A 24,025-nucleotide genomic window follows, 5' to 3' on the forward strand; every position below is an offset into this window, starting at 1 on the left:
GCCTTGTTGGCTCAGTTGGTTAAGCTTCTGTCTTAGACTCAGGTCATGATCCGAGGGTCCTGGGATGGAGTCCTGTATCAGGCTCTATGGCTTCTCCCTCTGCCTGCCACTCCCCCTGCCTGTTCATTTTCTCTCTTTCTCTCTCTCTCTCTCTTTTTCCATCTCTGACAAATAAATAAACCAAAACTTTTAAAATAAATAAATAAGTATTTAGAGTCTTTGCCTTTTGGAAAATAGTATCATTCTATTTTCCTGCCTATAGTTTGGAGGGGGGGAGTTTAATAGAATTCTAGGTTAAAAAGTATTTTCCATCGAAAATGTGAAGGCGTCACTTCATTGTCTCCTAGCTTCCAGTATTGCTATCAAAATGTCTGATGCCAAACTTACTCCTAGTCCTTTGCCTATGATCTGATGTGTCCTCTCTGGAAGCTTTTAGGGTCTTCTCTTATTTCCTGATGACCTGAGATTTCACAAAGAGGTTCTGAGAAGGTTCTTTTTCCACTGATGGCAATGAGCACCCAAAGGGCCATTTAAATCTGAAGACTCATGGTCTTGCATCAGAAAACTCCTCTAATATTATTTCTCTGATAATTTCATCCCTAACTTTACATTCTAGCCCCAAAAGCTAGATAAGAAAGGAAACATAACCTCTGCACTCTCTTTGTAGGATTTCTATTAATTGGATATTAGACCTAAATTAACCTCATTTCCCCCACAATTTCTTATCTTTCTTCTATTTAACTTTTTATTAACTTTTCCGGAAGATTTCCTCAAATTTGTCTTCCAAACGTTCTATTGACAAATTTCTGGTATTTTATTTTAATTGCCAAGAACTCCCTCTCATTCTTTGTTCCTTTTTCATAGCATCCTACTATTATTTTATAGATGCAATATCTTATTTCAGTGGATATTAATTATCAGGTTGTAGGGTTCTCGTTTTTTGGGTTTTAATTTTCTCTTAATCTGCATCGTCTGCTTTGTGCAAGTTCTTGGTAGCAACTTGTTGCTTTTGATCTCTTCCTTTCACAAAAAGACTCTCCTCCAACATCAAGTGATCCTTGGCTCTCTGTTTATCCTTAAGTAGGAGTTGACAAAAGCAGTGTGTACAAGTTCTGCTTGTTGATTAAACAGCTTCACCGTAGGGTGAATGGGCACAGACTGTGTTTGAGTAACACACTAATAACTCACTAAGCAGTCGACTTCCAGAAGCAATCGTTGCTCTTTTTAACCCTGAGCCTATAGCTGCCCTCTTAGAACATGTTTGGAGTGTAAAAGTGCTATTTCGGGGAATCCACATACATACCCTTTCTGGATCCCAGTCCTTCTGATAGCAAACTTGTCTCTTTTAAAAGGTGATTCTAGGGGCTGTGTGTGGTAAGTCAGAGAAACTTGGGTCCAAATCTTGACCTCCATGCTAATTATATGACCTTGAACCTCTCCCAGTTTTGGTTTGCTTGGTTATAAAATGGGGATGATGATAGCAATAATAATATGAATAATACTGCCTAACTTGGAGAGTTTTTAAGGTTGCTTAGTTGTTTTTAGCCAGGGCCTGGCACATAGTAAATAATCTATAAGCCTCAGGGATGGTGTTTCAACCATTTGAATCTTATATCAATAAGCTAATCTCTCAAGAAACACGTCCTGTATGTTTTCCCGACCTTGTGACCAAGTTCTTGAGGGTGTCGTCCAAACTCTAACAGCAGAAATAGAAAGTTCTGCCTCATTACTGGTTGTCTTGTGTCTCAGTTTTTCCAACCTGCGTTGACATGTTGGGTAGCTGTACAACCCTATGGAAGTTCGGTTTTCCTTTCTTGTAACTAAAATCTTTCTTACAATTAATTTTGTACAAGCCTTTTCTTCTGATTATGAAAAAAAAAATCCATGTCCTCCTGCTTGTAAATGCAAATGCAAGGGAAGTATAATTTCCCTTTGCCTTTGCTTATCGGCCTGCTGGTCTCTGCTGGGGCCTCTCACCCTGCAGATCCCCTGCTCCCCTGGGCTGTCACCTGCAGAGCCAGGCAGTGGTGCCCCTGTTCCCAGCCGCAGAGCAGGGAGGCCACGAGGAAACGAAGGAGATGGTGTCCTCCAGAGAAGCATGTCACTGCCACCTCCCCAGGGCAGAGGGCCTGTGACAGCTCACTCTGATCCAAGTGGATGCCCGACAAGAGAAGCTTCCTTCAGCCCTGGGAGATCTGGTGTCACCTGTGATTAATCGTCAAAGCTGAAACCAAACAAGTTCCTGATTAAACAGCGATGTCCCAGGGTCCCTGTCACTGCCGAAGAAGAGCGGTTGGTCATGAGCAGCTGCTTAAAGCCCCCACCACCGGCATCCCAGATGCCGTCGGGACAGGTGTCAGGTCCCACCTCACCTTCTCAGGGGTTGTGCCTCACCTTTCCACCTCCTGGCTTTCCTTTCCTGGGCTCCCGGAGCGGCCGAGCTGGGCATTGACCACGGCGTCGTCAGTCACCGTAAGGAACACCACCTTGGGGAAATTAAAGTGCATGCCATGGTGTGTTCCTGCCCAAAGCCATGGCGTGCTGGGGGCTGAAGACATCATTCACAGGGAAGGGAAGTCTTCTGGGCTCAGGACTGTGGTTTGCCACTTTTGACCTAATGAATTTGTGGCTGATCAGAACGTCTCCACTCTGCAAACACTCCTGCCAAGGACTTTGTAAAGACCTTCCACCCTGGCCAGGACTAACCTCAGACCTACCATCTGCCCTCCTCCCCAGTCCCAGAGGGCTCAGGACCTGTGGCCGCTGGCCTTCCAGGCTGGCCCTGGGCTGCGACAAAAGCCCGTCTCCCCAGCAGCTCCTGGCCATGGTCCTCTGCATCGCTGCTACTGGAAGACATGGGCACCCCAGGATTTTCTGGCCTTTTCTTCCAAAGCAGGGCATCACTCTGATGCTTGAGTGGTTCTCTCTCTCTCCAGCCTCCGCCCTTGTGCCAAGTCAGATTATCTTTCCTTTTATAGATTCTGGCCGTCGCAGCTCTAGATCCCAAGGAAGACTGGCTCGGGGAGGGCCAGGCGCCAGCCTGGAGGCTCAGAAGTCGGACCTCCGTATCGGGACGGCGGCTGCTGTCTACTGAGCACCGACTGTATGCCAGGTACTTGGCTTGTGTTACCTCCTCTATTGGAAAACAAAACAAAACAAAACAAAACAAAACCTCTGAGTGAGGCTTACCTAAGACTTGACAGGGGAGCAGTGGGGGAGGTCCTAGGCAGAGAGAGGTGTGTGAGCAGGTTTAGTGAAGAGCCTGGGACACAGTCAAGAGGAGAGTCCAGGAGCCAGCAGGAGCAAAGCTGAGCAAAATGATCCTTCCCATAGAACCTGCCCCAGGACCCTTGAACTTGCTTTTCCCGCTGTTTGTAAAAAGGCCCATGGGATCTAGGCTCTGACTCAGGATTGAACACCACCCCCCACGACCCCCAATGAGGACCGTGACATAGAGCAGGGAGGACCACCCAGCACCATAGGCTATCAGGGCCTCAGCGTCTGAGGGCACGATTCTTGGCAAACTCCTTCCAAGGAAACTGCCCAGAACTAGACACCAGCTGCCGGTGGATCCATCTCTGAAGACCAGACAGAGTCAGGCTGGGTCACGGCCAAGTGTACGGGACGGAAATGATCTGAAATTGTGTCCAAAATGTTTTTTTCTTCAAGGTTAGCTGCACTATCTATAGTTTTTACCCATAAAATACTTCATGCAGTTATGTGTGTGTGTGTGTCTGTGTGTGTCTGTGTGTGTGTGTGAGATGATAATAGAGGGGACACCATGTCCCCAGCTGAGCGTCACACCAAGCCCCAGTATCACTGGTGTCTCCCGGGGACAATGAGACGGTGCTGCCCCCCGCATGGGAGCCATCGTTCTGGTTTTTATCCGTTTCTTGCTCCTCAGTGTGGTTTTGCTATATATCCTTAACACCGTATCTCAGCGGTCCTCTTTAGAGACATGAACAGTGTCATATTGTGGGGGCTCCCGTGACCCGCTGCTGTCCCCGCGTTACACCCCGAGGTTCATCAGTGAGGACGGGGGTAGGCTGCTGCTTCTTGCTTGGCCACTCCAGCACGCGGCATCAGCTGAAGGCACGAGGTGCTTATCCCCGCTCCTGCCTCAGGACATTGGCATGCTTCCTCGGGCTTGGATGCACGCCATCCCTGCCGGGCCATCCTTGCACAAGCTCCCTGCCCTACAGGGTGTTTTCTTGAGGGATCACACCGAGGAGGAAGCCAGGGAATGTGTCCTTGTGTCCAAGCTTACCAGGTCAAGTCAACCTGTTTTCCAATCCCGAAGTTTATTCTGGCCACTCCGGAATGCCCGGAGGTGAGTCCCTGCTCACCTTGGTCTTTGGCCCTCCAGTGGGAACAGGTGGGCTGGGTCATGGTTCCTAATCCGAGGGAACACCATTCAGCCCAGACGATGTGTCTATAGAACATGAATGATCTTGCCCCCCCGCTCTAGGTTGCAGGACCATGACAGTAGGGAACAGGTGCACACCGGGTACAGGGTAGGAGCCCAGCCTGGGGGGCACTTCTGTCCCTTCTCTTCTGCAGCCCTCCTCACACACCCCTGAAGCTGTCTGTGCCAGCAGCTGGCTCTCACCAGCAAACTGTGGCTGCCTTCCAAGGGCGGGGACCGCGTGGGAACCACCTTTGCGTCCCTGCTCCTGGGGCCAGCACTCACAGGTGCTCGCCACTGTCAACCAGTGGGGGAGGCCATGGCACCCCCTGAGCGGCCCCGTGGCTCAGGACACTCATAAAACTAGGCAGTTCTCACGAGTTTGACTTGACCCGTGTTCGCAAAGTGGCTGCGGGGCACCGGGGTGGCAGTGGTGGACACAAGATCGAGGCTCAGTCATTGCCTTGCATGTAAGGTAGGAGGGTCCCCTTCATTTCATTTGCGGGGGAAGGCTTGGCTCTAGTCATGTCCTGCTTCATTTTTATTTTCCTTTTTCCCAGCAGAGGCCATGGAAAGGGCACCCCAGTCCCTGGAGGAGGCATTTCTGTTGCACTGGGTATGCCTGGCACTGCCTCCTCAGCTCGTGAAGGGCGGTCAGAAATGCTTCTCTGCTCCACCCAGACCTGCATGTCTCCCTGGCTTGAAATTTAACTAATTTCTGGGCACAGGCCTTGACCCCCAGTAACCAGCATCAGCCTGTGTAAGCACCTGGTTCTCAGCTCACTGTCCTTAGCTAGTCTTTGTATCAGGTAGATATGTTCACTAGGCAGGAGGGTTTGGGGTGGATGTAATTGTTGATCCAATTTAAAATGACTCAGGGCAAAGGGCATTTATTATCTTGCCTATGAAGGAGTCTAGTGGCGGGGGTGGGGAGGAACATCTGGTATTAGTAAATTCAATGCCCAGGAGGGGACATCAGGGACCCAGGTTCTCTCCATCTCTCTGCTCTGCCATCTTGAGGGTGTTAGCTTTTGTCCTCAGGTGAGTCCTCAGATCACAGAATGGCTGCACAACTCCCAGCATCACACACACACCTCTACCTGCTAACATCCCAAAACTGGAGGACAGTGTTCCTTCCTGTGTCCCTGTCAAAGATCAAGGAAAAGCACCCAAGTGCCCCCACAGCAGGCTTTCCCACAGGTTGTGTGTGTCATGAAGCACTCTACGTGCTTTTTTGAAGCCACTGGTAGAGACCACACAACACCTTGCTCCTCCCAGCTCAGAAGATGCCCAGCCTCCCTGAAGCCCCGGGCTACTCAGTTCCTGAGAACCCGGAGGATTCTGTATGCAGGAGGAGTTGGGGGGTGACAAGGACAGACACAGCAGTGGCTGCCACATGCTCCATAAATGGGTTGAATTGAGTGCTTAGGATTTAGTTAGAGTGTTTGAGAATAGTCTAGGAAAGTACATTTTGCTTCTTGGGTAGAAATGGCCATACTAACCCAATGTCAGGGAGGAGTGGCTGCCGTGGGCATGTTCATGTCGCCCCAAACCACAGGCTCACCGCGGGGCCCCGGTAGCCATCCTCTGTGTCAGCAAGAGGGCTGGCGGGGGTCAGGACTTGTGTCTGGGAGGCAGGGCTGTCTGCATACCATTCCCCGCCCAAATAAGTTGTTGCTCGTGACAGCAAACAGATGTGGTCACTCTGTCCTTCAAGTTGTATGAAGCAAACACTCACCTGCGTAGCTCAGATCGGTGTGGAGATTCGGAGATCCCACAGCAAGCACCAGGCAGCACAAGTAGCCAAGGCTTATGGGGCCAGGACTAGAGAGAGATGGCTCCTGCCTCTTCTTCAGGACCCACCTGGCTTCTCATTGAGGCTTTGCTCAGCAGACCGGCTTCTGCCTTCCTCCACCTTCTCTGGTTCCAGTCTCCCCTGCCTGTGCCGCAGCTTCTCTGTGACCCAGCTCTGATGACCCCGATGCCGCCTCTGGCTCGATTCCCCACAGCACACTCACTGTCCCACCGTCTCTTCAGCCCCACCTGAAACCCCCAGCCTGTGGACCAGACCTCCGTGAGGCAGGTCAGGGGACCAGCCAGAGGGTTTCCTTGGTGCAAACATGCTGCTGGGGCTGTGGTCTTCCCGGAAGATGTGTGTCAGGGGGAAAGATTGGATATTGGCTTGTCTAGTGTGCCGTACTTGGCTTCTCCCTTCATTCGTCTTTTTTTTCCCTTCCAAATCGTACAAGTTGTGCACTGCCTTATGCTTGTTGTAAATACTAAAACAGTGTCGTGTCCACGTCCGCCTTGGTCACTAGCCTTTGAACTTATTCCTCTTCCCAGATGTGACCATCGCGTCCAGTTTTCTGGAACCTTTCCCTGCCCTTTCTCTCTCCCTTCCTTCCTCTCTCTCTGCATACACACCTGACTAGTCTTGCTTAGCGGTGTGTTACGTTTGTGGTTTCACGCTACGCTGTGACATCTTCTTCCTGAACCCCAAATAACGTGTCATTTTCCACACACCAGCCAATTCTCCAACATCGGCTAGGGGTGCCACAACTCGACTCAATCCCAACACTAACTCTCCAGAGTCACCAAAGACCCCCACAGGCCTGCCCCCACTCCCAATGCCAGCTTCAAGTCTCAGGGGCCACCCATACTCTCCCCGAGCGGCCACAAATCCGGGGTTCCCACAACCCCTTGTCAGGTTCAGTAATTTGCCAAAATGACTCATACACCCCAAGAAGATACGATACTAATTACAGTTTAAGGGATGCAAATGGGCAGCTGGAGGGTGGAATCTAGAAGAGTCTGGAGTGTGGGAGCCTCTGTCCCCGTGGAGTTGAGGTAAGCCACCCTGTCCAGCGGGAACATGTATTCCCCTGCCCAGAAGCTCCTTAAAGCCCACTGTTGAAGGATTTTTATCAAGGTTTCATTACATAACCATGATTGATTAGATCATTCATTCTTGATGACTGAATTCAATTTCCAGTTTCTCTCTCCTCCCCAGAGGTAGGGGTGTGGAGCTGAATGTCATAACCCTCTAACCACTTGGTCTTTCCGGCATCCACCCCATCGCCACCCCAAGCTATCTCCAAGCCCTTAAGCCGAGTGTCCTCTCATTATCATACAAAAGACACTCATCATTCAAGATACCAAGAGTCCTAAGAGCTCTGTGTCGGGAACCAGGACCAAGACCAAAAAAATTTTTTTTTGATAGTATATTTCATAGATGTATTCTGAAATTTGACTTTTTTTTAAAACAATGTGTCTTGGAATGTGTTTACGCTACCACATTCCTTTCGAAGGTTACTCCCTAGTACAAAAGGATTGTGGAGTAGGGACTGACCAGCTGACCGGCATCTCGCTTGCTTCCGTGGGTTCCTGCTGCAAACAGGATCCATGCAAAACACTGGGGGAGATTAAATATTCATCAGGAGGGACATGGGTAAATAAATTACGGTATATTCTTGCAGTGGAATAATACATAAAACAGTCAAATTGAACAATTAACTGAATAGTCGCAGACTTTAATACCTACTTTTAATAATGGATGGAACCACTAGCCAGAAGATCAACAAGGAGACAGAGGACTTGAACGACCCTATAAATGAGCTAAATCTAGCAGATGTCCTTAGCACACTCCTCCCAACGGCAGCAAGACACACTCTTCTTAAGCACACATCTGGAACATTCTCCAAGCTTGGTGGTATGCGGGTCCGTATACCTAGCTTCAGCAGCTTAAAAGGATTGAAATAATAGGGAGCACGTTTTCCAGCCACAATGGCATTAAATTGGAAATAAATAACACTGAAATTTGGGGAATTCACAAATATGGGGGAAGCTGAAGACCACACTTCTACATCACCAGTGGGTCAAAGAAGGAATCAGGAAAGAAATTAGGAAACTTACTTCGAGAAGAATGAAGGTGAAGATTGCAGCCTACCGAAATGGGTGCAGCTGAAGCAGTGCTTGGAGGGAAATTTATAGCTCTAATGTTTTCACTTAGAAAGATCTTAATAACCTAGCGTTTCACCTTATGCAACTAGAAAAAGAAGAGCAAATTAAATCCAAAGGAAGCAGACAGAAGGAGATAATAGAGATTAGTACAGAATTCAGTGAGTTAGAGAATAGAAAGGCAATGGAAATCAGTGAAACCAAAAGTTCTTTGTTGTTTTTAATTCTTTTAAGAATATTTGACATGTAATGCTACATTAGTTTCAGATAAAGTTGGTTCTTTGAAATAACAGCAAAATTGATAAACCTTTAGCTAGAGTGACTAAGGAAAAAAGAGAGAAGTCTACCCACCCTTCTCTCCCCTTCTTCCTCCCCCTTCCCCTTCCCTCTTCTCTCTCCCTGCCCACCTCCTTCCTCCTCCTCTCCCTTCCCCTCCCCCTCCTTTCTCTCTCACTCTCCCCTTCTCCCCCTTCTACTTCCCCTTCTTTCTCTCCACTCCTCTCTTCCCCTTCCCTCCACACCCCCCTCCAAGGTTAATGAGACTTACAGGAAACTAAGAAGAGAGAAACCATGGTTTGAAAGTATGATGGCTGGGGCAGTAAGAAGTTAAAATAAATATTCATTTTGTTCCCCCTAATTAAGGCAAGGTATCCCTTGGTAGAGTTTTGAGGGCACCCTAGATCCAGAAGAACGTGATTCTGATTAGTATAATCAGAAATAAAAGAGAGGACATTACTAGAAACCTTCTGTAAATAAAAGTGTTATAAAGGAATAATATGAATAATTGTCTCCAATAAATTATATGACTTAGATGAAATGGACAAATTCTTAGAAAGATACAAACTACTGAAACTGACTCAAGAAAAACAGGAAATCTAAGCAAACATATAACAAGTAAAGAATGAGTAACCAAAAATATACCCACAAAGAAATGCCCAGGCCCAGATGTCTTCCCTGTTAGCTTCTGCCAAACAAAAGAAAAAATTCTTCACAGACTCTTCCAAAGGATAGAAAAGAAAGGAATATTTCCCAACTAATTCTGTGAGGCCAATATTACTCCAGTAACAAAACCACTCCAAGACATTCACAAGTGAGAAAACTACTGACCAATATCTCTTATGAATATAGATGTAGAAGTCCTCAAAAGTATGCCACCAAATTGAATCAAGTAGTATATAAGAATAATTACATACCACGATGAAATGGGATTTATATCAAGAATGCATGGTTTTTCTAATACCTGAAAATCAAGTAATATAATACACCACTTTAACAGAATCAAAACTAAAAATCACATGGTCATCTACATTGATTAATTTCATGACAAAATTACTCAACAGACCAGGAATGTAAGGGATCTCCCCCAACCTGATAAAAGATATCTAAACACACACACACAAATAACCAACTAGCATCACACTTAATGGAAAAAAAAAAAAAAAAAGGACACTTTCCCCCTATGATCAAGAACAAGAAAAGACGTTCTTGCCAATCCTATTCAATGTTGTGCTGGAGGGTCTAGCCAGGGCAGTTAGGCAAGAAAAAGAAATAAAAGCTGTCCAGATCGAAAAGCCAGAATTAAACTATCTAACTGCAGGTGACACTATCTTGCATAGAGAAGATCACAAGAAACCCGCCAACAAACAATTAGAACTAAGAAATTATTTTGGTAAGGATGCAGAATGGGAGATCAACAGAGAAAAATCAGTTGTATATCTATACAGTAGCAGTGAACATTCCACAAATGAAATTAAGAAAATGGTACATATTTACGATGTCATCAAAAGAATAAAATACCTGGGAACGCATTAAGCAAAAGAGGTGCAAGACTTGTACACTGAAGGGGCACCTGTGTGGCTCAGTGGGTTAAGCCTCTGCCTTCAGCTCATGTCATGATCCCAGGGTCCTGGGATCGAGTCCCGCATCGGGCTCTCTGCTCAGCAGGGAGCCTGCTTCCCCCCCACCTCTCCACCTGTCTTTCTGCCTACTTGTGATCTCTCTCTCCCTCTGTCAAATAAATAAATAAAATCTTAAAAAAAAAAAAGACATACACTGAAAACTATAAAACATTGCTGGAAGAAAGTAAAGACCTAAAAAAAAAAAAAAAGACTTGTACATTGAAAACTATAAAACATTACTGAAAGAAAGTAAAGACCCAAACAAATGAAAAGATACCCCGTATTCATGGGTCATTGTTTTACGGCCTCCAAATCGGTCTACACAGCCAGTGGATTCAGTATTGAAATCCCCGCTTCCTCTTTCTGCATATATTGACAGACTGATCCTTAAAACCTATGGAATTGCTGTAACTAACCAAAACAATGTTAAAAAGAAGGAAAAAGTTCAGAGGACTCATGCATGCTTCCCAATTTCAAAACTTACTACACATCTATGGTAATGAAGACAGTACAGTGCTGGCGTAAATATAGACCTATAGACCAATAGAATCGAGAGTCCAGAAGCAAACACAGTAAGCTGATTTTTGACGAAGATGCCAAGGCCAATCCATGGGGAAAGAATAATCTTTTCAACAAATTTTGCTGGGACAACTAAATACCCGCATGTGAAAGAACCAGTTGAACCTCTACCTCACACCATATGCAAATACGAATTCAAAATGCATCATGGGCCTTAAATGTAAATGCTAAAAGGATAAAACTCTTGGGAAAAATAGAAGCAAATCTTCACGGCCTTGAACTAGGCAATGGTTTTTAGGTACACACCAAAAGCCCAAGTGAAAAGAAGAAAAAAATAAATCAATGGGACTCCCATCAAAGCTAAAAACTTTTGTGCTACAAATAATACCTTTACGAGTGTGAAAATGTAACTGGGAGAATGGGAGGATATACTTACACATCATATATCTGATAAGGGAATTATATGCAGGTCACATAAAGAATTCCTACTACTCCATAGTAAAGACAACCCAGTTTAAAACTGGGCGGGGGGGTTTGAATAGACATCTCTCCATATACAAATGGCTGATACGCACATGAAAGGATGCTAACATCGTTAGCCATTAGAGAAATACAAATCAAAACCACACTGAAATACCACTTCCTACCCACTCGGATGACTAATAAAACAGAGAGACAACCACAAGTGTTGACAAGGATATGGATATGTTAGACTTCTCATGCGTCACTAGCAGGAATGTAAATTGTGTCAGGCACTTTGGGAAGCCGTTTGGCAGTTCCTCAAAATGTTAAAGATGGGCTTTCCATGGGGCTCAGCAATTCCACCTTCTGTGTCTGTCCAAGGGATATAAGAACATAGGCCTAGGGGCTTCCTGGTGGCTCTGTCGGTTAAGCATCTGCCTTCAGTTCAGGTCATAATCTTGGGGTCCTTGGATTGAGCCCCACATTGGGCTCCCTGATCAGAGGGAGCCTGCTTCTCCCTCTTCCTCTGGCTCTCTCCCCTCCCTGCATGTGCTCTCTGTTCTCTCTCATGCTCTCTCAAATAAAAACAAATCTTAAAAAAAAAAAATATGTCTACACAAAAACCCATACATATACACATACATTCTTAGCAACATAACTTATAATCACCAAGAAATAGAAGCCACCCACCCAAATGTTCACCAATAGGATATAGGCATATAATGAAAAATTATTCATCAGTAAAAAGAAATGAAGTACTGAAGCAATATGGATGAAAAGTAAAAACATTACGCTCCATGAAAGAAGCCCGTCACAAAAGACCACATGTTGCAAGATTCTACTTACATGAAAGGTCCAGAATATTAAGTCTACAGAGACAGAAAGTAGATTGGAGGGCACCTACCACTGGAGGAGCAGGAATGGGGGGAATGGGGAGATGCTAGTTGAGAGGGATAGAGTTTCTTTTGGGGTTGATGATGGAAATGTTCTAAAATCCATTGTGATGGTCGTACAACTCTGTGAATATGCTAAAAACCACTGAAATGTACACATTGAATTTTAAAAGGTGAATTGTATGGTACATGAATTATATCCCAATAAAGCCGTTTTTTAAAAAATGAACGTGTGCATGTGTGCGCGTGCGAGTGTGTATCAATGCAGATAAAACTCAGAAAAGGTAGAGAGAAAAAAACAAGTTGAAAAAGGAAACAAGCATACAATATGATGTCTTTTATGTGAAATTGTAAAACAGAAAGCAATAGTATGTATTGTTTGGGGGAAGATAAATTCTTAGTAAGATAAAAACTTGGATGGAAAGGATATACTCCAACTGCAAAATTTTCCCTCTCTATAAATAATTTTTTTTCAAATTTTATGGCTTACTTGTCCACTGTTTATGTGTAGTATATAAAGAAATATATATCTCTATGTCTGTATCATTTTCCTTTCTTAAATAAGAGGTAAAATACCTTATGTACTTTATTACCTGGGTTTTTTTTTTTTTTAACACTCAACAGTATATTCTAGAGATCACCCTAAAAGAGTTTAAGGAGCCATTCCGGTGAGGCTCCTTTATTAACCTTGTTGGGGCTTTTGTCCAAAAGGAGGAGGGCCAGAGATGGACGACTACATGGAGACACTGAAGGATGAGGAGGATGCCTTGTGGGAGAATGTGGAGTGCAACCGGCACATGCTCAGTCGCTACATCAACCCGGCCAAGCTCACCCCCTATCTGCGCCAGTGTAAGGTCATTGATGAGCAGGATGAAGACGAGGTCCTCAACGCGCCCATGCTGCCATCCAAGATCAACCGGGCAGGTAACCCAAGGAGCCGCCCAGGAGGAAAGGGTGGGCGCCCTCTTGTGGCAGCTCCAGGAATTACCCTGTAGATGACTACCCAAACGATGTTTCTCCCGGTCAGGAATTTTCAAACTGGGGTGCGCAGATTTCTGCCCACCCTTGTTCCCCCACCGAGCTCTCTACATCTGGAACTGCAAGCGTCTGTGAACTTGGATGGGGGAAATTATGTCTTTATTTTACTAACTTTAACCGAGATTTAGCCTTTCCATCAATTGCAAATGTATGTAGGCAACGAATCGCAGTGGGGCTTAGCAATACCTGTGACTTTGTCAACAATAAAATTACAGATATCTTCATACCACGTTACAGCTGTTACAGATCTTCCAAAATAGCATTTACACTCATCTCCCCCTCAAAATTAGAGTAGTTATTAGAGCTGCCAAGAGATCGTGTTATTAATGCATCAGTGAAGAAGCACTTTTATTACTGAATCTCAAATTTAGTATTTGATAACATATCTTATTAGAATTGATTCCCTTTATAGTCCAATTCCTTTTTATCTGTTTAAAAATATTATTCTGGGGGCGCCTGGGTGGCTCAGTAGGTTAAAGCCTCTGCCTTCGGCTCAGGTTGTGATCCCAGGGTCCTGGGATCGAGCCCCGCCTCAGGCTCTCTGCTCAGCAGGGAGCCTGCTTCCTCCTCTCTCTCCGCCTGCCTCTCTGCCTACTTGTGACCTCTGTCAAATAAATAAATAAAATCTTTAAAATAAATAAATAAAAATAAAAAAAAAAATTATTCTGAGAAGGGGTCCATGACCCTTTATCCCATTCTTCAAAGGTACTAAGTGTGGTTTGTAAAACTTGGTTTTACATACATAAGCATATATATACACCTGTGTTTGTGCAGGTGCGTATGGTCACAATGTAAAATATCTTTCTTTCAGTGGCTCACCATTGAAAGGGTTTGGAAATCACTTCCCTGCCGTATGATGAAACGTATTTATTATATCTGTCCTGACCTCAAGGGAAGAAATATCTGAAAATAAAATATTTGAGGATGGGTCAAGAAATGTAAATATTACGTGGACCCAGTAGCAAAGAAACTTAAAGTGTCTGGCAGGTTACATTTAGGTTAAAGATGTTTCCGGACTAGGAAATAATCCCAAAGATCGTGGAGTTGTTCTTGCTTCCCGTGACTTTTCCTAGCTCTGCCCCTGAAGATTTGTCTTCCTGCTCCGAGTATCAGAAAACCATGCATGACTCTGTAATTGCTTTGTACTTCCAGCCCCCTTCAATCACAGAAGAGCTGGTGCCTGTGTGGTTAATTTCCGCGCCCGGTCAATTGGGAAGCTCTTTGAAACTGTTGGTTTCCCATAGCTGCAATTCCATTTATCCTGGTTCTACCAATTTCTCAGAGAAAGGAAAACTAACAGCCACTAAATCCCTGTTGAGGACCTGGCACTTTGATTTATAGTATCTGGACTCCCAGAGACCACTGTCAAATGACAGGATGTGGTGAGACTGTCTTCTTAAAGTTTATTGAGGGTTAGGAGTCCAGGGTGAGGCTGGACGCTGAGACCGGCATCCAATCAAAGAAGTGCACTCTTCTTCTCACTGGGTGATTTCCGTTCCGCCAGGCCGACTGTTGGACATCCTACATACCAAGGGCCAAAGGGGCTACGTGGTCTTCTTGGAGAGTCTGGAATTTTACTACCCAGAACTGTACAAACTGGTGACCGGAAAGGAGCCCACCCGCAGATTCTCCACCATTGTGGGTATGTGGCTTTGCCATCAGGAGCCTTGGAACTCTGGTAGGACTGTGTGTGTGCATCTGTGTGTATGTATGAGTCCAGTGAGGGAACAGTGCCATGACATTAGGACAGTGTTCATGTGGCCCTTGTGCGCTGTCAACCCCTCATTTCTGCCTGATGATCAAAGGCAGGTGACGGAGACAGACCAAAGGAGGAGCCAAGAGAAGTGGGTGTTCATGGAGCAACCTCCATGAGTGTTGGTGCAGGTAGAGCAGAAATCCCTACTGCCCTCTGGATCCTGTCCTTGCCTTGCCTACTGCATCGGCAGCAACCCTGAGCCAGAGCCCTCGGTAACCTCCTCTCAAGTTTCCTCCATAAATAGTCCTCAATCAGCCTTTTCTCCGCCTCCACCACTACCCCAGTTCCAGGCTCCTCCAATCCCATCCACTCTACAGCCATTCCTGCTCTCTCCAGTGCTATCTCCAGCCTTCAAGTCACCCTCCTCACTGAAAACCTTTGGTGGTCCTCCACGGCAACCAGCTAACACCCATGGCTTTAGTGGAGCCCACAAGAACCCTACGCGGTCAGCCCCTCCCCGCTGATGTTCCCGCTTCTGCCTCTCCACCTCTCTGGACTCCAGCCACTTCGGTCTTCCTTCAGTTTCTGAAATGTGCCAAGATCCTCCTCGCAGGGCTCTCTGGAGGGCTTTGGCAATGTTTTTCCACCTTCCTAGGATGTTTTCCCTCCTCAATGCTTTCTTGCTCACTCTGAGCGTCCAAGACCTAAAGCCTCAGAGCAGTGTTGGTGTGAATGAGTGAGTGAGTGAGTGAGTGAGTGAGTGAAGGATGGACCCGGACCCTGACCCCACCCCTGGGCCCTGTGCACTCTCCCCATCCTCTGACCTGACGGGCGCCCCCTTTCCGCAGTGGAGGAGGGCCACGAGGGTCTCACGCACTTCCTCATGAACGAGGTCATCAAGCTACAGCAGCAGATGAAGGCCAAGGACCTGCAGCGGTGCGAGCTGCTGGCCAAGTCGCGGCAGCTGGAGGACGAGAAGAAGCAGCTGACGCTGACTCGGGTGGAGCTGCTGACCTTCCAGGAGCGGTACTACAAGATGAAGGAGGAGCGCGACAGCTACAATGACGAGCTGGTCAAGGTGAAGGACGACAACTACAACCTGGCCATGCGCTACGCCCAGCTCAGCGAGGAGAAGAACATGGCGGTCATGAGAAGCCGAGACCTGCAACTCGAGGTGAGCGGCATGCGCGGGGGCGGGGGCTGCTGGGGCTCGGGACCCCCGCGCTGGCAGGTGCACTCAGGCGCGCACGAGCCGCCAGAGCTTCTCACTCAGCTAGGAGAGGGGCAGTGGGGAACACTGTGTTCTTGGGGGCGTCTTGATCCACCATGCGCGCGAACACACCAACCCAGTGAGGCTTAGCATGACAGCCGAGGGCCGGGGCCACCTTGCGCGTGCGCAGACGTGCGCATCAAGACCGGGCGGGGATTCCCACCCCTGGTTCCGGCCTCAGATCCTCCATGCGCATGTCCGGACATGCGCACACGGACGCGGTGGGGCTTCCCGCCACTTGCTCCGCCCGCCCCCCCCCCATCCCGCCCCAGGTAACATGTGCATGCGCACACACGCCCACACAGCCCCTCTACAAAGCCAGGAGAGGGGGTCGATGGAGAACCCAGGGGCTCTGACCGTGAGTGACCTTCAGGAAAATCAGCGAGGAGGTGGATACTTGGAGACTTGAGGTGTCTGAGGCCGGGACCCCGCCGTTCACAGCTGGATCCACAATCTCCGCATGGCAATGGGGACGGTCAATGTACTTATCAATGAACAATCCCCACCCAAGTGATTAATGTCATGAATGAGTTTACCTCCAAAATGGTGACGGGGAAGGGAATTTGCTTAACTCATTTATCCTTTTTATTTATTGAGGGCCACCGTGCACCAGGCTCTTTTCCAGGGATACATAACTCAAGACCCAGGCTCTGCTGTCACAGAGCTCACATGCTAATCAGCAAACAAATACATAAGCACCTGCTAATCATAAGTGCTACTAAGAAGAGGGAAGGAAGGAGGATGAGGATAGTGAGTGAGAGATACGACTTTGAAGAGGATGGTCAGGGTCTCTGAGGAGGGGACACGGGAGCAGAGGTCTGAGGACAGTGAGGGAGCCAGCCATGCAGGGCTCATGGGGAAGAGCAAAGAGCAATGGAAGGTCCTAAGTAGGGGACATGCTTGGTGTTTTTGACCATCAAGAGAGCCAGTGGCCAGGAGCCAACTTAGGAAGTGGCCCAGAGAGGTGGCCACGGTCCAGATCATCAGGGCAGGGTAAGAACTCTGGAATTTATTCCAGTTGCGATGGGAAGCCACTGAAGGATTGAGAGCTGGAGAATGACAACTGATTTATATCTAGAAGGATTACTCTGGCTGCTGGGTGGAAAATAGACTCGGAATATTTATTAAGCGCTTGCCATGTGTAAGGCGCAGTGCTAAGCACGGTGGGGGACGCGGGGATAAATAACCTGATTTCTGCTCGGGTCACTTACAATTTAGTTGAAGCAGACAGATCAGTAAACAATTCGCTGGAATTCAGGTGACTGGAGTCAGTGGCATGGCGGGCAGTAGAGCATTTCTGCCAAGAATACGGGACTTCGAAAGCCTATACATTTGAGTTTGAATCTGCCTTTGGTTTCTGGCTTTACCGCTTTACTTGGCTTCTAGCCTGTTTCCTCGTTTGTAAATGGCAATCATGGAAAATAATTCCTGTGTCCTAGGGTTGCTGAGACACAGCCCCTTGTCTTCGGCAAAATGGCTGACCCAGTAAGCACCCCACAGTGCTGGCACTCCATGCCCACTTGGATGGGACACGGGATCTGGACCCAGCACTGGGCACTCGGGCTGACCTTTCAAGATGCCGGGAAGGAGTTTTGTTGTAGCTAGGATTTGGAGACATTAACCCATGACAGTGACTTAGAAGTTTCTCTCCTAGAGCTTTGTCCTATATTATATTTCCCTGGTAATATAGGAACAGAAGGAAGCGTGTCCAGAACTTGAAAGAACATCTGGCCAGCTGAGTCCCTAGGTCATTTCCCAGCCCCAGGCTGCTTCCCTGTGTGCCTCTTCCTTCTTTCCCTTCCATGGGGGCCCAAGCACTGTTTTCCTTGCTAAAGTTACCACCCTCTGCCTGCCAGGAGCCTTGCAGGGTTCTCCCCGTAAGCCTAGATTTGTAAGAGGGAGCTCGCCCCTTTGGCGCCTCCCTTTCCTGTGGCCCTTGAAGACAGGCCTGCTGTGGGTGTTCTGTAAGGTCGATCAGTTGGGGGAGACAGACACACTTAGTCACGAAGGTCTAAGAAGTCTTCTCCTGGGCCACCTTCCTATCAGTCGCCTCTCCAGGGCAGAGCTCAGCACATCTCTGCTTGTCTTGTTACATTTCCGGATGCCTCTCTCCCGGCCCTGAGTGTGGGTCCTTTAGGCCAGAGATGCTGTGAGCCCAGAGGGTCTCACACTGTCCTTTTCACAGCAGTGCTGTTTGTCCGAATAGAAGTTTGTGGGAACCCACAAGGACAAGCCTATACCAGTCACCCTGGGGCAAAGTCAGGGTGTGGGGCCCAGAACCCTGAGCTCGTGGTCACCTCACTTCCTGCGATGACATGGGTTTTTGAATGGAGCTCCCCCAGGTTCTCTAAGGGACATGTAGCCCCTTTCATCATTATCCTAAATTAACAAATCAAGAGCTCTTCATCAAGAAGATGGCACTTTGTTTTACCGCAGCGGGTTTCTTTGAGCCCTTCTTTATCACTAACTGGAACAAGGGGGGTGGGCATCACACAGCTTATGCGGGAAGTCCGCTGGGCATCTGGGGGACAGTTGCCTTTCCCCTGTATTGCCTGCCAACCGCACTGTTGGATGTTTCAGATTGACCAGCTCAAGCACCGGTTGAATAAGATGGAGGAAGAATGCAAGCTCGAGAGAAACCAGTCTCTGAAACTGAAGAACGACATTGAGAACCGGCCCAAGAGGGAGCAGGTTCTGGAACTGGAGCGGGAGAATGAGATGCTGAAGACCAAAATCCAGGAGCTGCAGTCCATCATCCAGGTGTGGGCTGGGGCAGGGCAGGGGACAAGAGGGGTAGACCCTGGCCCGGGTGTGCATCCCCCTTGCTGACCGCAGGACCACAGGCAGTCCCCAGTGTCCCTGGGGTCCTTTATGTCCCCGCCCTGCCAGGTGGGGTCACCGCCCTCCCCACTTGTCAGAGACATGACATTATGTGAGATGACACTTGTCCCAGGCTCTGTGAGGCAGGGACAACCAGGAAACAGATTTCCCCCTTAAAGATCCCAAGAAATCCACCTCTCAGCTCCACATGATTTGTTAAAATGTCCAGTGGCTCCCCATGTTTCTCATCACAGACTTGTTTTCGGGTGTGGAGGAGGAGACAGCCGAGAAACACATGGACAGGGAAAGAAAAAGGCTTCCCCTCCCCCTTCCTCCAGAATGGCTCCCTGGCCGCCCAGGGTTTAAAGCGTGGATCTGGAGCCAAGAATGAATCCCGGGTTAACCAAAGCAGATTAATTGATATTTGGGGGGATGCATCTGGACAGGAGAGCTGCCCCTTCTTTGCTGTCACCTGTGAAGTGTTTGGGGGAGCGCCGACTGCTTTTCTTGGCTCTGATAAGAGCTAGGGCAGAACAATAGGCATTGGGATGTTCCTGAGCAGAAGTGGGTTTTATGCTTCTTTCCAGGAGATAAAATTCTTAAATAATAAGCTGCTTAAGGACCCCAGGAGGCACCAACTCCTTCTCTGCTTCCCTGGCACAAAAACTTCTGCTCTCCCAGCGTCTGTCGCTGGCTCTATGGTTACCCCCTTCCCTTCCCCCACCCCTCCCTCCGGGTCCACCTGGCTCCCGGCTCTGCCCCACTCCCAGCATGGTCACACCTTCCTGCCTGCCCGCCCAGGCAGGGAAGCGAAGCCTGCCAGACTCCGACAAGGCCATCTTGGACATCCTGGAGCACGACCGCAAGGAGGCTCTGGAGGACCGGCAGGACCTGGTCAACAAGATCTACAACCTGCAGGAGGAGGTCCGCCAGGCAGAGGAGCTACGGGACAAGGTGGGAGCCCCCAGTTGGAGGGACAGCACCCCACCCCCATCCCCGGCCCCGGCCAGTACACCGACCCCCACTCTCTTCTGGGGACTAAGGTTTCAGCCCGGTCCAGATTTCCCAGGTGTGCTGGCCTGAGCCCTCGCTGTGATTGGTGAACTGCTGCACACCCCAGCCCCCGCCTTCCCCCTCCTGGACGCAGGCCCTGTGACGGCACGCAGTGTCTGCCCTGTCCCCCCTCCGCATTCCCTTGCGCGCAGTAGGTAGGAAGCACATCCCAGCTAAATGCCCCCCGATGTGGCCCCTGCTCTTCAGAGAGCTGGCTCTCCGGGAGGGACAGCCCAGCGGGGAGGCTCGGCTGGGAGACCCCCCCCGCCCCACCTGCTGCCTGCTGGGTGCCGGCACTGAGCTCTCCCCGTCGCTCACAGTACCTGGAGGAGAAGGAGGACCTGGAGTTGAAGTGCTCGACGCTGGGCAAGGACTGTGAGATGTACAAGCACCGAATGAACACGGTCATGCTACAGTTGGAGGAGGTGGAGCGTGAGCGGGACCAGGTGCGGGCTGGCGTCCAGACGGCGTGGGGGCCTGCGTGGGGGCCTGCGCCGGGCTCCAGGGGATCCTACACCAGTGCGCGCATGCTCTTGCGCGATCCCCAGAGTCAGACAGCCACGTTCAGGCTCCGTCACTCATCAGATGTGCAGGCTAGCTCTGCCCCACGGAGGCCTCAGTGTCCACATCTGGAAAATGGGAGGAGTAAGACAGCCCCACGCGCTAGGGGAAGGGTGCGGGCGAGAGATACTGCCCCAGGGCTCTCAACATGGTGCTGCCTCCTGGCAAGGGCCTGGAGAGGGCGGGACACTTGGCAGCTGTGATGTGGACTGTTGGGGAAGAGTTGGGGTCAGGAGAAGAGCAGCCTGACCCCCCGGGCTGGGAAGCAGGCATCCAGACAGAGCACGTCCCGGGTCTGATTTTGATCGGTTGGGGTGAAGAACAAAAGTGGCCTTGTCCTCCCCACCCCCCACCCCTACCCCGCAGGCCTTCCATTCCCGGGATGAAGCCCAGACCCAGTACTCACAGTGTTTAATCGAGAAGGACAAGTACAGGAAGCAGATCCGGGAGCTGGAGGAGAAGAACGACGAGATGAGGATTGAGATGGTCCGGCGGGAAGCCTGCATCGTCAACCTGGAGAGCAAGCTCCGGCGGCTCTCCAAGGACAGCAGCAGCTTGGAGCAGGTGGGGCCGGGCTGGGCGTGGCCTTGCACACCTGCAGCCCCGGGGGTGCCTCCCCAAACCTCCACCCCACCACGTCCTTGACCCTCCTGCACATGCACACACTCTGCACAGACGGTGAATTTTGAACTTGGAAAATGCGGGGTGAAATCCTGTCTTGGCCACTTGCTTAGGCAAGTGACTTCACTAGATAGACTCAGCTCCTTCTCCATGGACCACGGCTGGCTGCTAGCCACCCGTCGAAGTCGCCACCACAACGTGGAGGGTCACTGGCGTCAGGTGCCCGCTGCCCATTGCAGCCCCTGGTACCTATGAGGGCACCGTCCTTTACGGACGGTATGGCGCTGGACGCTGCCATAGGAGCAGACGACATTACCATCGTCATAGCTGTGCGATCGAGTGTGGTCGCACACAGGTCCAGGGCTGAGTGCCTTCTGCGTGTGAGCTCCAGCCCACCAAGCCCTCCTGCCAGGAAGGTACCATGACAGTTCTCATGTACTAGGGAAGGAGCCCGGACCCTAGCAGCTGGGGCACCCCTGGTCCGTGGCCTGGGGAACCTGGGGCAAGACCCTCAGAGGACACCGGTCTAGGAACTTGGCATTTCAACACCATGTTGTAAATCACAACTGTCCCTCTGGGTGGTTCTGCCACCTGTACGGTGGTGGGCAGGGACAGGCAGGAGACATGCCAAGACGGGTGGTAGGAGGTGGCCAAGTCAGCTTGAGGACTGAGGCCCTTCATTATTCTTTGGGGACCTTGATGCGTTTTGTGCCGGGAAGTAAGGCAGAGGGCTTTGGGTTTGGAGGAAGCAGCAGGAAGGTTGTGTGGTTTGGGGAGGGCAGCTGGAAGTTACCGACTGCCCGTGCAGCTGGGCCCGAGGCAGTAGCTAGAAAGCACCCGGACGGACAAGGCCCGAGCTGCCAGGTTCTGTGTTTGGAGCTCAGGCCCAGGGTTGCCCCTTGGGGTGTGAAGGTGGCTTGTCAGGCCCCAGGGGCCATTCTGTTGATGCTGCAAACACCATAAAGCAGGGGGAGACAAGGGCAGGAGGCCGCTGACGGGTGGATAGAGCCAGAACCACAAGCCTGGGCATCAGAGAGGGGGAGAGGGGACACAGGGGTCAGGGAGATGCACAGGCCATCCTGAATTTCAAGCTGGGGCCCCTGGGAAGGTCAGCCGCCGACGGTGGCCACTCATCCTGCCGCATTGCTGGTATTGACCTCTCTCCACCCCAGAGTCTGCCCAGGAACCTGCCAGTGGCCATCATCTCTCAGAACTTTGGGGACGCCAGCCCCAGGACCAACGGGCAGGAAGCTGATGACTCGTCTACCTCAGAGGAGTCTCCGGAAGACAGCAGATACTTTCTGCCCTACCACCCCCCCAAACGCAGAATGAATCTAAAGGGCATCCAGGTATGGGGGGGAGGGGCGGCCATGGAGCCCCTGGGGGACGTGGCTGGATGCGACTCCCCCTGTTCCAGCCCCATCGGTGGGAATCCTGCCAGCCCCAGCTTCTCCCCCATTTGCTTTCACACACCTCCCATTTCTTGTCCGTGTAGCTGAAGTTAGAGACCGAATGAAGTAAGCATTATTGCGAAATTCATTCGTTTATTCAGCAAATAGGTATTGAGTGTCTATGCCGTGTTTATTGACGTTAATGGCTTGTGAGAGGCCCGCTGGGGTTCCCGTCCGCTCCGCTCAGTGTCCAGGGCCGTCCGAGGCTCCCTCTACAGGAGGAATGAGCGCATGAGATCATCTCACATGAGAGGGGCCAGGCAGTGCAGGGTGGAACACCCCCCACCACCCAGGAAGCACCAGCACCTTGTGCCAGGCGAGGGTAGCCAAAAGCTTCGTGCTTTCTGGAAAATTCCCCATGTCTGCGTCATGTACCTGGTTCTGCTGGGCCTCACACCCGCACGCGCTCCTTCCCTGGCCTCCACTGTCAGCTGATACCCACTGAAACTTGTGTTGTCATCTCCTAGGATGGGGGGGGCCCTCTGTGCAAGCCGCTGCCACACAGCCTGGGGTGCGGGCATCACATGCCATCAGGCGTCCTGAGGCTACACAAGCTTCCTCTGTCTGTTCCCTCACTCTGCTGACAGGTGTCTCAGGCCTTGTCTGATTTGTTCCCTCTATCTGTTGTCTTCCCTTCACAGCTACAGAGAGCCAAGTCCCCCATCAGCCTGAAACGAGCCTCAGATTTCCAAGGTTGGTATGCACCCAGACTCCTCTCCTCTCTGTCCGTCTGCCTCTCCAGCTCCTTTTTGCCCATTGTGGCGATCTGTCCTGCACAGTCAACCTGAGACAGGCCTGGCAGCCCAGGGTGGTGGGGCATCGATAGTAATTAACGTTCATCGTCATGGGACAGGGATAGAGCTGCGATGTAGAAACGTCCTGCCTGGCACACACGCGCACACGTGCACACACGTGCTCACACACACACGTACGCTCACACACACACTGAGGTCAGCCCGGAGCCCGTGATCCCTTAGCCAGGGTTGGCGCTTCTGCTCACGGCTTGTCAGCAGGACACGGGCTCGACTGTCCTTCCTGGCTTTTGGCCAGGCAGTCTGGGTCCAGCTGTGAGCCCCTGGTTCTCCAAGACACAGCATCTTCAGGATCCCTGTCCCTCATTCTCACTGTGACTCTTGGGGGACAGGTGGCTAGTGAGGGTGTGCCCGGGGAAGTCAGACATCTGCTGTGTGCCAGGTGCCCATAGGTGGGAGCCTGTGCTCTGAGACGAGGCCATCAGTGAGGAGGGAGAACGTGGCTCTGGACGCCCAAGAAAGAGGGGACAGAGGAGGGCTGGAGAAAGAGCCATCACGAAGGCCACTCAGGACACAGCGGGGAGCAGGGGCAAACTGGAGGAGTCTGGCGCGCTGCCCTTCCAGTGCTC

At 50.0% G+C, this 24,025-nt stretch overlaps 1 protein-coding gene across 3 annotated transcripts in view; it reads left to right on the top strand.

Annotated features, from left to right (window-relative positions):
* Positions 1-24,025, top strand: part of CARD11 (caspase recruitment domain family member 11) — a 110,521-nt gene that overhangs the window by 66,715 nt on the left and 19,781 nt on the right. For all 3 annotated transcript variants that reach the window (XM_032872775.1, XM_032872777.1, XM_032872776.1), the window contains exons 2-11: positions 2,979-3,112; positions 12,846-13,058; positions 14,677-14,814; positions 15,717-16,042; positions 18,719-18,898; positions 19,760-19,912; positions 20,332-20,457; positions 20,939-21,136; positions 22,366-22,542; positions 23,286-23,337. In XM_032872775.1, coding sequence (XP_032728666.1) covers positions 3,106-3,112; positions 12,846-13,058; positions 14,677-14,814; positions 15,717-16,042; positions 18,719-18,898; positions 19,760-19,912; positions 20,332-20,457; positions 20,939-21,136; positions 22,366-22,542; positions 23,286-23,337 — 1,570 coding nt within the window. In that variant the 5' untranslated portion in view covers positions 2,979-3,105. The remainder of the gene's footprint in view (positions 1-2,978; positions 3,113-12,845; positions 13,059-14,676; positions 14,815-15,716; positions 16,043-18,718; positions 18,899-19,759; positions 19,913-20,331; positions 20,458-20,938; positions 21,137-22,365; positions 22,543-23,285; positions 23,338-24,025) is intronic.

This window comes from Lontra canadensis, unplaced genomic scaffold (genome assembly GCF_010015895.1).
Source record: "Lontra canadensis isolate GAN:19392208 unplaced genomic scaffold, GSC_riverotter_1.0 scaffold45, whole genome shotgun sequence".
In the NCBI taxonomy this organism is placed as follows: Eukaryota; Metazoa; Chordata; class Mammalia; order Carnivora; family Mustelidae; genus Lontra; species Lontra canadensis.